This window comes from Saccostrea cucullata, unplaced genomic scaffold (genome assembly GCF_032062105.1).
Source record: "Saccostrea cucullata isolate Sc308-1 unplaced genomic scaffold, CSIRO_AGI_Scuc_v1 ctg14072, whole genome shotgun sequence".
NCBI lineage: Eukaryota > Metazoa > Mollusca > Bivalvia > Ostreida > Ostreidae > Saccostrea > Saccostrea cuccullata.
This window is the reverse complement of record NW_026919811.1, coordinates 1-12,500: the sequence shown is the minus strand read 5'-3', so window position 1 is coordinate 12,500 and position 12,500 is coordinate 1. Positions and strand designations below refer to the sequence as shown.

Genomic DNA, 12,500 nt, shown 5'->3' with positions numbered 1-12,500 from the left:
AATCAACATTTCACTAGGCCAAAGTGACATTTACCAGTACTTTTCTGTGTAGTCTTAGACATTCATTGGAAATGTTTTGCATACAACTTGCCCATTTTTCTAAATGTCATTTAAAATGTCTTAATTTCTTGACAATGAATCTGAATATAGGTTCCTTTATATGTGTTCACTGCATACCTATGAAAAATTAGAAATAGTTAAGATAAACCCAGATACTGGGAATGCTCTGTATGATTTATGTGTTATAGATACACACAGATTCTGGGAATGATCTGTATAATTTATGTGTTATAGATACACACAGATTCTGGGAATGCTCTGTATGATTTATGTGTTATAGATACACACAGATTCTGGGAATGCTCTGTATGATTTATGTTATAGATACACACAGATTCTGGGAATGCTCTGTATGATTTATGTGTTATAGAAACACACAGATTCTGGGAATGATTCTGTGATTTATGTGTTATAGATACACACAGATTCTGGGAATGCTCTGTATGAATTATGTGTTATAGATACACACAGATTCTGGGAATGATTCTATGATTTATGTGTTATAGATACACACAGATTCTGGGAATGATCTGTATGATTTATGTGTTATAGATACACACAGATTCTGGGAATGCTCTGTATAATTTATGTATTATAGATACACACAGATTCTGGGAATGCTCTGTATGATTTATGTGTTATAGATACACACAGATTCTGGGAATGATTTCATGATTTATGTGTTATAGATACACACAGATTCTGGGAATGCTGTGTATGATTTATGTGTTATAGATACACACAGATTCTGAGAATGATCTATATGAATTATGTATTATAGATACAAACAGATTCTGAGAATGATATATGTGATTTATGTGTTATAGATACACACAGATTCTGGGAATGCTCTGTATGAATTATGTATTATAGATACACACAGATTCTGATCCTATGATTTATGTGTTATAGATACACACAGATTCTGCGAATGAATTATATAATTTATGTGTTATAGATACACACAGATTCTGGGAATGCTCTGTATGATTTATGTTATAGATACACACAGTTTCTGGGAATGCTCTGTATGATTTATGTGTTATAGATACACACAGATTCTGAGAATGATCTATATGATTTATGTGTTATAGATACACACAGATTCTGAGAATGATCTATATGTTTTATGAGTTATAGATACACACAGATTCTGGGAATGATCTATATGATTTATGTGTTATAGATACACACAGATTCTAGGAATGCTCTGTATGATATATGTGTTATAGATACACACAGATTCTGGGTATGATCTGTATGATTTTTGTGTTATAGATACACACAGATTCTTGGAATGCTCTGTATGATTTATGTGTTATAGATACACACAGATTCTGGGTATGATCTGTATGATTTATGTGTTATAGATACACACAGATTCTGGGTATGATCTGTATGATTTTTGTGTTACAGATACACACAGATTCTGGGAATGATCTGCACACAGCTAGGCCTTCCCTGTGTTGTGTTACACTCCATGATCAGACAGAAGGAGAGGTTGGCAGCCCTGGCTAAATTTAAATCGAATCAGATCAACATTCTGATTGCCACTGATGTAGCCAGCAGGTAGGAACACCACGGCTTTGTTTACTGATCAACCAATGGATCCAATAAATTTTTTAACGTGGTATTTTTGAATTGAAAATATTACTGTCTATACATGATAAGCCTTAAAATATGTATGCAAATACTATCAACATACCATTTCAATTTTACAAAGAATGAAAGATGTATAAAACATGCACCTATTACATGTACATGTATCATTGCACATTTTTCCAATTCTTTTGAATCATCTTAAAACAAACAAGTATTGATAGAAGGTTTATAATTTTGTTAGAGGGTTAGACATTCCTACGGTGGACTTGATTATTAACCACAATGTTCCCAATAAACCTAAGGACTACGTACATCGTGTGGGACGTACAGCTAGAGCAGGTAAAATAGGCCGATTCATGGAACATAATTTTAAAAAAATAAACATTTAGTGTTTGAGTAATTTATATTTCTCTAAAATCTCTAAAAAAAAAGGTTAAACAGTAGGATTGTTGTTAGTAAAGGTTTAAGATTATTGGCAAAATTTATTCATTAATACAAATATCTATTCAATTAATCTCATATTTTATAATGGGAAAAGAGATTATAAATGAAAATAATAGAATAAATAAAAATAAATATATTTTCAGGTCGTCATGGAACTTCTATTACCTTGGTCACCCAGTTTGATGTCCGTCTGGTTCATGCCATTGAGGAGTTTGTCAGTATGTCTGTCTGCAATGTATTCAATACTTTGTGCATTCTTACAAACATTTCTGATTGAATATGAGTATATCTTTGTACTGATGTTATTTCCAACAGATTCAAAAATGGATGAGTATGATACCAAGGAAAAAGAAGTAATGAAGATTTTGGTAGAAGTTGCTACTGCAAAAAGAGAGGCAGAAATCGTAAGTGATTGTGGGATGGCAGTCTTGTATGTCACCGATTGTATATCATTCATTTTATCATGTATACTGGTACTTTATCTGAATTCATTCAGTTTGACAAAAAAACATCATTGTTAACAAACTTGATGGACCACCCTTCTATGGTACATGTATTATATTTCTGTTACCATAATTTTTCTTTCGCAACTTGATAGAAATTGGATGAAAGAGACTTTGGGGTCCAAAAGGAGATAAACAAAAGGAAGAAGCTGCTGATGGAAGGGAAGGTAATCATTCTTTAGTTTTGTACCGGTAATTACCTGTAGGCACTAGTACTCAGTCTCTGTTTTGCTACTCAAGTAGAACTCAAATTGGAATGCATAAAAGTTTTACTGTAAAATATATAATGGTGAGGCATTGTATTTAGAAATGCATAAGGAAATTTAAAACCCAAATACTCTATTGGGGACTATTTCCACAGGTTGTAATTTTTGTATTTTTCTTCTCTTCTGACACTTTCACGGGTAGGTGAATTTCCAGTTTATTTCATATTTGTATGCATTATTTAATAAATACATTATCTAGCAAGGAGGATAGCTCTGTATAAAAATGTTTTAATCACAAAAATACTGTAAAATTTTTAATAAAACTATAGAATGTTGTAAGTGTGGGAATTAATGTTGCAGCTCATGCTGAAAAAAAATACAGAAACGGCATAAGTGGTTAATTCCCATACTCACAATCAAAGGAAGATGTTTAATGTTCATATATGTCTGTCAAAATATGCTAATTCATTACAATTCATACTTTCTTAAGAAAAATCAGGTCATAACAATTCCTGAATTGACTGATTTTTGAAAATAAGACTTTGTTAATTTTTAACCACAAATAATATCTAATACGTACCAAAAATATCAACATTGTCTTTAATTTCTGTAAAAGAGCCGTACCCTTTCCCAAGCAGAAGTGGGATTTAGACACCTAGTATCATATTGTCTAATACTCCTACATATGGTATTAGCATTTGATGTTAAATATTTACTTTTAATTTATTTCATCACTGATCATTTGAATCTTGTGTCCCCTGCCATTGGGAGAAAACTGCCCAGTCTGCTGAAAGTTAGTGTTGATTAATATGTAAACACTATAAAACAAAAACATGTACAGTGTATATGGAACATTTACAGGATCCAGATGAAGAGGCCAGAAAGAAACAGAAATACATCAAGGAAAAAAATCTAGAACAAAAGAAGAAAAGGAAAGAAAAATTTGAACAAAAGACTTGATTAAAAGGTTTACAGCCTTTGAAAGAAAATCTGTGCAATATTAAAATGTTACAAGTTGTGAACTAGCTATCACAGAGGTGTTAAATTAACTTCCACCAACCCTCAATCTCTCAAAGACCATGTCAGGACTTTCAAAACACTTGCAGATACATGTACTTGTAACCCACAAACCACAGGTATATATACCTGCAACATACATGTATGTGAGAAATTTTAAGCTATGAAACCTGAGTCACATGTTATAAGATCCAGACTTTCTTATATACGTGTCACAGGAACACAACATCAAAATATTGGAGATAAAAGTTCGATCAGATTTGTTCAGCTGTGATGTATATAATTATGAAAGTGTAATGATTATGTACAGTGTATAAAGCTACATGTATGGGTGTAATGGCAGAAGATAAGCTCTGTACATTTACAGCTACCGTAAATCTGGAAAATTTTACGTCGATTTTATTTTGCGAATTCGGGTTTAAGTGCTGTTGATTAATTTTTACGCTTCAAAATTTTGCGAATGACCACTGCTTTGTTTACATTTTCTTATTGGTGATTTATTTTTAAGAAAAATATTTTTGCGAATTCAATGCACTCGCAAATTTGCTAAAAATTTATCTACAGCAAAAATTTCCAGATTTACGGTATATGTTATATATGTTATAGCTGTATGTTTGAACATGTAATGCATGTACATAAGATATATGTAACAATTTAAGTGAAATGTTATAGCTAAATTTACTGATTTTAAGTGTAAATGTAAGCTTGATGTGAAAGTGAGTGTAAATTATATTGTAAGCATGTTTAACAGAGCAGAAGTGTGGTATAAACTTAAATTTGCAATGAGAGGAATTGGCTGCTATTTAAGCTACTGTCAATTAAATCTATGGAATTTTTGAAGTCTTGGATGCTGTATGGAAAATAATTTTAGGCATTATCTGTATTTTAGATTTTCAGAGAATTTGATTTGAAAAGGATTCATAAGAATGTATTGGGTTTTTTCAAGGCCGTAACTAGGCTCAAATTTTTAGTGAGGCAAGGGTGTTGTGTATTCCTAGTCTCAGACGGGGCAAGGGTAGTACCTCAGGACCAGTTAATAAGGTTTCCAAGGGGAAGGAGGTCCTGAAACCTGGGTATTAGAAAATGAAAGATTAAATCTTATAAAGTTTTTACGTTTTGAATGGCACAGTGGTTAGAGCGTATGCTCTGAAGTCGCAGACTAAGGAATTGATCCTTACATCACGGGTTCGAATCCCACTGCGGGATGTAGAGACAGGTTCTTTGGATGAGACCGTAAAAACCGAGATCCTATGTCACAGTAAGTGATGGTACAAAAAAGACCTCTCACTGTTCAATCATCTTCAGTGAACCTGAAAGCCCAGTACAGATTTAAAACTTGCAGCCCTCCATTGGCAAGTGTTTCAATATGAATGAGAAATTCTTAGAAGGGTGTGTTAAATAATTGAATAATTTACAAAATAAACTTTTTGAATTAAATTTTACATGCGCTCTAAATGAAAATGATTTACAGAAGTTGAAAGTATTAATTTAGCACGAAGACACACATAAATACAATGTAAAACTCTTACTTTTCAAAAAACTCTAAAAATTTAGTGAGGCATTTGCCTCACTTGCCTCAATGGTAGTTACAGCCTTGTTTTTTATTTTCACTGAATGCACACATGTTTGTACATACACCAATACATGTATATACTGCTGGTTGTAGATTGATATAACATCTCACCAAGTCATACGACAAATTATAAGTAATGTATGGTTCATTTTGCAGTTAAATCATACAGTATCTATTACATATTCATTTCTTTGACGCATTCATAAATAAAAGTTATCAATTGGATGTATTGTTTTTTCTTTTACTAAAGAATATAAATATGATACATGAAGGAATAAATAAACCCTAATGATTTTGAGGTCACAAGATGAATAGTCACATTGTCTCAATGTTTGTATACTGGTCCCCCTCTTGAGATGACCACTATTGAGATCATAAGCTTAAATGTAAACCACATAACACCCATTCTCAATATAAGGGCACAAATGCCTCTCTGATTTTTTAAAAAGTGAAGTTCAAGATAACAATTTTTCTATCAATTACCTTTGAAAGAAAGTATCTGAAGATTTTGTTTCCAGTTTTTTTTCATCAAATTTTAATACATGGAATAATGACAAGACGGTAAAGTAGAGGGTGATTTTATTGAAAAATGTAGCTTGAAATGTACGTTACTCTTTCTTCAATGCCCAAAAAGATATGTCAAAAAAATGTAGTCATTAAAATCACAATTGGAATAGCTCATCTTAACACCAGCACATCCTACCAACTCTGTCAGCAACACATTCTCTCAGCATATGAACGTGCGTTTGATTTTTCCTTTCAAAAAACAATGGTTCCTTTTTGATCCAGATGTATAGAAACATTTTTTTAAATATATGCTTTAAATTCTTCTCTCTGTTTTGTTTAGAGTGATCAGTTTGGAATCTTGTCATTTTCTATAGATAGTGGAACTTAACATGTACATGTAGTAAAATTCTATTTTGTAGTTACTGTCTTTTTTAACATATATCCATGCCGATTCAGACAACTACGTAAATGTAACGTACATTTCAAGATATATTTCTGTTTAATAAAAAGCTTAAAATTCATCTAAAAATTCATCTTTTTGTTTCACTTTATTCAAAAAAAGATTCTCTATGTAATCACATTGTGTTATATGTCACAATCATCACTATAAAGACACGATTGCCTCAAAATACGAGTAGGTAACGTACATTTCAAGCTTGTAATAATATGTAAATTAGTAATAAGAAAATATTGAAAAAAGCAATTATTGACATAAAAATCATTTCAATGAAGCGTTTTAACGCAGTAATATAAGAAATCATAATGTAACAAACGAGGTTATTTGTCATCAACTACATGAATGTCACGTCACTTCGGTAACGTTCATTTCAAATATTATTGAGGAGTCCCCTCCTCCTCAGTTCATTACCATTCTTTTGTGCTGTTTCGCTGAAATTGACACCGGTCGTAGCCTAGTTACTTCTACTGTGTGCAAGGGTACAGACAAAAAAAAAAAAGAGTCAGACGTATTTTGCTATGATCTAACAAATGCTTGTGTTTGGCCATTGAAACTTAACAAAAATCTATTCCGAATATATCCATCGACAGCCTTGTTAACAATTTCATTTAGTATGTTGCAACATCGTTTGTCAAAACACAAACATACGTACTTTTCAGCAAAACTGGAAAAATATAACCCAAAATGCAATGATTCAAACAAAACTGAGTATTGTGTGCCTTTCAGTATTTGAAATGTGCGTGACCGTCTTGTGTTCTGGGTTTATTTGTTTTGTTTCTTTTTCTTTCTTTTTTTGTTTTGTTTTGTTTTTTTTACCAATTATAAGCCTATGCATACCTTGTTTTAAATTATCAACAACAATTAAATTAATATTGACGAAAAGTCGCATATTTAAAGTAAACAAACTGCAGAAAGGTTGCTAAAGATGAATTTAAGACACTTAGAAATAAATTTTCTAGCATGTGGTAATAGTCTACCACATTTACGAGGATTGGGGGTGTATTTAAATGGATTTTGGTGGTCAGTTGTCAAATGGATTGTAACGATAATTTTGTTTTGCTCGTGTAAACGCAATTCATTGACTAAATAAAAAAAAAATGTCAGTGAGAACTACGCAAAATGTACGTGACCATACGTAACGTACATTTCAAATATAAAAATCAATTCTCTTCCACAACGTACGTTAGACACGCAATATATTGATACTATTTGAACTTGCATATCATAAGAAATGCATCATACAGGTTTCGTATTCAGAAATATATACCAGGTATCAAAATTATATTACATATAATTGACCTTAATATTTTCTTTTTACCTAGCAGAAACGTTTCTTTTCATTAATTTTGGGATTTAGCCGACCTCCAACCTTTGAAACTTTCCTTTGTGTACACATTCGAGTGTGTGAAAGTATGAGAATACATGAAAATTCGTGCGAGATTCACTTAATTCGAATTTCATGGTAACGTACATTTCAGTCACGTACATTTCAAATGATCATTTTTCATCTAAAAAATAATTTTTAATTGTGTAAAGCAAAACGTCTTTGCCAGTTTACAGGATACAAGGGGTTGCTTATTCAGAGTCGTGTCATATTTTCTACTTAATATATATTCTTAATGGAAGAATATAGGTAACGTACATTTCTTTCTTATCTCTACGATTGAAAATGTCTTTCATTCCGTAAACATATCTATAAAAGTTGATCAAATTTTTCTATTTCATGTTACATTATCTAAGTAGGAGTAATTAATCCTTTGAAATTTCAAATTTAGCCCATCAATAAATAAAGGAGAACAAAACTATGAGGTGTATAATCTTTGTGTTTGCTTGTAATGTGGTTGAAATAGAATTCAGCGACAGGGACATTGCACAATAAAAATTATTTATTATCACAAAGAAAATGTATTTATTATTATGAAAAGAAATATATATGATACAAGGTTTAACTTATCAGAAAATTTTTACTTTAGAATCAAAACTATATATTACACAGAGGGGATTCAGCATAATATTTGCCTCGGCGACAGTAACGTACATTTCAAATAGGCTACTATATTTGAATTTTGAACTCTTTTAATACCCTTTTAGATCGATAATTAGAGCAAATCGCAAAACCCCTAAAGGATTACATTGTTTGTGACGAGCTGCCGCTTTGCTTGTCGAGAACTTTAAATACTACGTCACATTCTCGCCACATCAAAGGACGTAACCGAGATCGCGTCTCTCCCACGCTAAAGTCGGTCAGCTGCAATACACATTGCCGAAGTTTAACGGGTTTACAAAAGGGGACAGAAACACAAATCTTATTAAACAGTTTGAAAAGAGCATTATTTATATTATCTGCATTTTTTAGAGTCCATAATAAATTAAAGCCGTGAAAATTTAATTTTATAGCATTTACCATTTGTGTATATTGCACGGTATACATGCGATATAAAATGATGTACATGATCAATTTAATTGTTTCAAATCACTAGTACTGTTGACGTGAAATGATTTTTCTGTGGAAAAGAGAAATATTCCGTTTATGTATCAAACCATGAACTTGAGACTTGAGAACTTAGTATACCCCAAACAGCCGTATTATACCAGTATAATATGTACTTGTACTTTAAGTATCCATATACATGTATAAAAGAACATTTCTGTCAAGAAGAGAAGTATGCCTATTCACAATTGTCAATAATTATGTCAAAATACTAAATTAGAACGGGTGCATAGTTTTGCTTTAAAAAATACACACATGTATAATAGCTCTCTCTCTCTCTCTCTCTCTCTCTCTCAGGAAACGTTTCAGTGGCTGAATATATGTATTTCAATCTACTGCATCAGTGATGTTTAAAATATGATCAGGTATTTTCGTTTATTTATCACTCAGTCTCTGATTTTTTAATTATCAGTAAGCACACATTAAATCCATTCTGATTGCTCATATACGACATACATGCACTGCTGCAGAATTTTTAAATACTTTGCATTATGTAGAAAAGTACTCAAAAGCACATATTCGCAATCCTTTATAAAACTGAGATTTCTGTAAGAACATGTGAATACCCATAACAGGGAACACATACTGAGCACTACGTACGCAGAGTTTTTGCAAACAGCAACATATCCTCCATATATGGGGGGGGGGTGGAATAAAAAAAAAAAAAACAGGTGCGATTTCAGCAACTGTGGGACAACTTTATCGAATGCTAAGACAACTTTTAATAATTATGCGATTCAATAAATATATATTTATATTGTACTAACGCAGTGGAACTACAAGAGGCCCATGGGCTACATCGCTTACCTGAGCACCGTGGCTAAGAAAATAGCAGAAATCAGCTCAATATTGAAAGTTTAAATCCATTAAATCCATAAGTGGTCCCAATCTACCTTTAAAGGGGATGGGAGTATATGTGAACAAACTTGAATCTACACTTCTTGAAATTTTCTCCCATAAGTTTCAACATTCTTGGCACTGTGTTTCTTGAGATGATTTTTAAAACATGTCATCAATTGCAAATTTTCATATTTTCTGAATTATCTCCTCTAAGACGTCGCCCTTCATTTGAATAGACTTGAATAGCATTTACCAAAAAAATGCCTTGTGGCAAGTTTGGTTAACATTGGTCCAGTGGTTCTAGAGAAGAACTCGAAAATGTGAAAAGTTTAAAGACGGATAAACGGACGTCGGGCAAAATGTGATCAGAAAAGGTCACTTGAGCTTTCAGCACAGGTGAGATAATAAAGACCAATTGACATTATTTTTGTTGTGTTACATACAGCACAGACAAGTAATTGGCGACAAAAGTGTAAGGGGGAGGGGGTATGCTCTCGTTTAAATCCGATTCGTTTTTCCCTTCAAATACGTTAGATCTGACGGGCACAAAACATAAGGGCCAGCCCTCGATCCACCCTACCTTTTTTTCGTTTCAAACATATTGTTCGAAAGGTTCATTGAAAGGCTTTACGTTTTAATTAAGATACTTTACAACCGCTTAAGTAAACAGTTTCATGTTATTTTAGTACATATATATACTAAAAATATCAATTCGTGAAAATTATTGTGCATTTATTTTTAATTTTTTTCGAGAACAGTCTATTTATTTTTCAAAATCTGCCAGGTCCATCTCTAGGAATTAGATTTAGGCTTTTTGACATAGGCGTCGAAACCGGGCGAGCGGTGCTTCTCAGGTTTTTTTGGGAGGTCTAAAAAAAAATTTCTTAACCTTAGCCTCCACTTTAATTTGCTTCCGACGCCCATGATAATTAAATATTTTCCGTCGTTTGGTATTAATTACCTTGTACATACAACATTCGTTAAAACTTAAAAATAAATTGAACTTCAATCGTTAAAATTTGAAGGTAAGTGGACATGTCTTCCCAGGCCTTCCCTCTTTATCTTTTCTCTCGAATATACGCATAAAGAGGGTATCCATTTTTCACCTGTATATTTTGTACCAAATTGCAACAATCTCAGCATGCATGACTTGGGTTGATACGCGTAACTAATAAATCTAATGATCAATGAATCATGCACTACTCGACTTTTATACTTGTTCGCAAATATGAAAAAAAGTAAATTTTGCGATAATAGAATAAAATAATCGACCAATTAAAATATTCGTAATGGACTGAAAAAAATCTTTACATTTTTAAATTCAAGGTTAAAAAAAACTTTAAACTTTGCAGGTAACATTCAAGAAAACGGCATCGGGACTGTCTACTCCATTTTTTTGAACCCCGAAAACAAGCTGTATGTTGCAGCTGACCGACTTTAGCGTGGGAGAGACGCGATCTCGGTTACGTCCTTTGATGTGGCGAGAATGTGACGTAGTATTTAAAGTTCTCGACAAGCAAAGCGTCAGCTCGTCACAAACAATGTAATCCTTTAGGGGTTTTGCGATTTGCTATATATGAATTCTTATTCATTGTTATCTGATTATTTATAATGTTGATTTAAAAATTACATCAGTGGTATTTCTTCTAAATGAAAACGAGGCGACATTATTTGAGCCCTTATATTGAGAATGGGTGATAAACACTATAGACACAGCAGGATGTTGCTAACTCCATTCATTTAGAACCATTTGCTTTACAGACAATATTTTTTTTTTCGGGGAGGGGGGGTACTTTCTAAGATGAATTTTACTTAAATGTAAACCACATAAACACTATACACACAGCAGGATGTTGCTAACTCCATTCATTTAGAACCATTTGCTTTACAGACAATAAATTTTTTTTTTTGGGGGGGGGGGGTACTTTCTAAGATGAATTTTACTTAAATGTAAACCACATAAACACTATAGACACAGCAGAATGTTGCTAACTCCATTCATTTAGAACCATTTGCTTTACAGACAATTTTTTTTGGGGGGGGGGGTACTTTCTAAGATGAATTTTACTCCTACTGATATTGAGATCTACTTGATAATAGAGATATTATAAGTTTGCATTTGTCTAGAAGATAAATAATTGTTTTCACCATGATATTACAGACATTTTAAAGTTGTTCCCTTTTAAAAATTATCACACAGGTGGTACTGATGTTTCTCAACATTTCTTGATTGTTATTATTGTGACAGTCGGACAAGTTCCAAAACCTGGATAGTGCTGGGTTCAAATCCCAGTGTGATCATCACATTTTCACCTTTCATGCCCTGTCATTTGCCATGGAAGTAACACCTGATGAAAGATCTGCCAGGAAGAGTCTGGGTTGTCTTAGAGGGGGGAGGGGGTGCCAGATAGCTCAGTTCATAGAGGACCTGACTGGAGATTCTGGCTGGCTGAGGCATCCTGTTTGAATCCTGGTCTAGTTTATTGCATTTTCTATCCCTTTCCTCCCTTTAATTGTATAAATCACCCCCTGGAAAAAATCCTGGATCTGCACCTGATAAATATATTCAATTTGATATCATTTTAAATAAGATTTCAAAAATAATATATAAATAACCATTTTCTGAGATACTTTTAGGTATAAATTTATCTCTTTTTTCTGATATGAAATATTTTTTATCTGATTTTCTTCATTTGTCCTTTGAAAATGTTTTTCATTAAGTTAAACTTAAAACTAATTCGCAATGCACCTTATTTTACCAAAGTATTACCAAGGTATAGTTATTTTAAAATATCAGTTT

At 32.5% G+C, this 12,500-nt stretch overlaps 1 protein-coding gene across 1 annotated transcript in view; it reads left to right on the top strand.

Moving 5' to 3' along the window:
• The window catches only part of LOC134238608 (probable ATP-dependent RNA helicase DDX49), an 8,394-nt gene extending 3,626 nt beyond the window's left edge, over positions 1-4,768 (top strand). Inside the window, exons 6-12 of the mRNA XM_062720741.1 lie at positions 1,477-1,629; positions 1,904-2,001; positions 2,250-2,324; positions 2,422-2,510; positions 2,705-2,776; positions 3,677-4,187; positions 4,397-4,768. Of these exons, the coding sequence (XP_062576725.1) occupies positions 1,477-1,629; positions 1,904-2,001; positions 2,250-2,324; positions 2,422-2,510; positions 2,705-2,776; positions 3,677-3,775 (586 nt within the window). The 3' untranslated portion in view covers positions 3,776-4,187; positions 4,397-4,768. The remainder of the gene's footprint in view (positions 1-1,476; positions 1,630-1,903; positions 2,002-2,249; positions 2,325-2,421; positions 2,511-2,704; positions 2,777-3,676; positions 4,188-4,396) is intronic.
• Positions 4,769-12,500: the final 7,732 nt, after the last annotated feature.